Source organism: Zophobas morio, unplaced genomic scaffold, assembly GCF_036711695.1.
Source record: "Zophobas morio isolate AGI-343-1 ecotype UQ-CSIRO unplaced genomic scaffold, CSIRO_AGI_Zmor_V1 ptg000021l, whole genome shotgun sequence".
Taxonomy (NCBI): domain Eukaryota; kingdom Metazoa; phylum Arthropoda; class Insecta; order Coleoptera; family Tenebrionidae; genus Zophobas; species Zophobas morio.
Window position 1 is genome coordinate 23840484 of NW_026972126.1, and position 665 is coordinate 23841148.

General features: G+C 51.0%; 1 protein-coding gene across 1 annotated transcript; it reads right to left on the minus strand.

Annotated features, from left to right (window-relative positions):
* On the minus strand, positions 1–665 carry LOC135131820 (uncharacterized). Its single transcript, XM_064059670.1, has one exon. It carries the CDS (start codon positions 663–665, stop codon positions 60–62), a length of 606 nt encoding a protein of 201 aa, XP_063915740.1. The 3' UTR covers positions 1–59.

The following is a 665-nucleotide window of genomic DNA, read 5'->3' on the forward strand; positions in this document are numbered from 1 at the left end:
AGCTTGACAGTACAATAAATAATAAATTAAATAACAATAAATACAATACTCCTTCGGCATCATGGATAAAAATTATCCAAAGCATTCACACCTAGAGCCCTATGCAAATCGTTCAAAACATACATCTTCGTCGGCTTCCCATTAAAAACATATGGCTTCTGCAACGTATGCACAACAGACTCCGTCCTCTGTGGCGTTTGCTGCGGCTTCTCTTGAAACACGTCCTGAAACAATTCTTGGGGCTTCGTCGGCCTATAGAGCCCATTACTTGAATCCCACTGGTCGACCCAAACAGTCGACGGCTTCCCGTTGCCCAAGAAATCCACCGGCTGGGGGTGGAACGAAGACATCGTGTGGGAGTGGAACGAAGGCATCGTGAGCTGCGGCTGCAGGTTGTAGCGCAAACTCGAGGTGTACATGGGGGGGGTCTGCATGGGCATGTTCAAGTAGGTCACGGGGGAGTTGCAGGGGTCGAAGGATTGCTGTTGGGGGTTGGTTCGACTTTCGAGTGGGTAGTTGTACTGAGGGGCGAAGTAGTCTAAGGAGCGACGGGTTCTGCAGGGGTGCATGGCGTAGGGGGAGAACGGGGAGAGGGTCTTGGAGGCGGCGAGGGAAGCCAGAGTGAGGAGGAGGAAGAGTGTGTACATCTGAAAAAACAAAGACAT

Excerpts from the sequence above, each read along its gene's own strand:
- LOC135131820 (XM_064059670.1), bottom strand. The coding sequence starts at position 665 with ATGTCTTTGTTTTTTCAGATGTACACACTCTTCCTCCTCCTCACTCTG.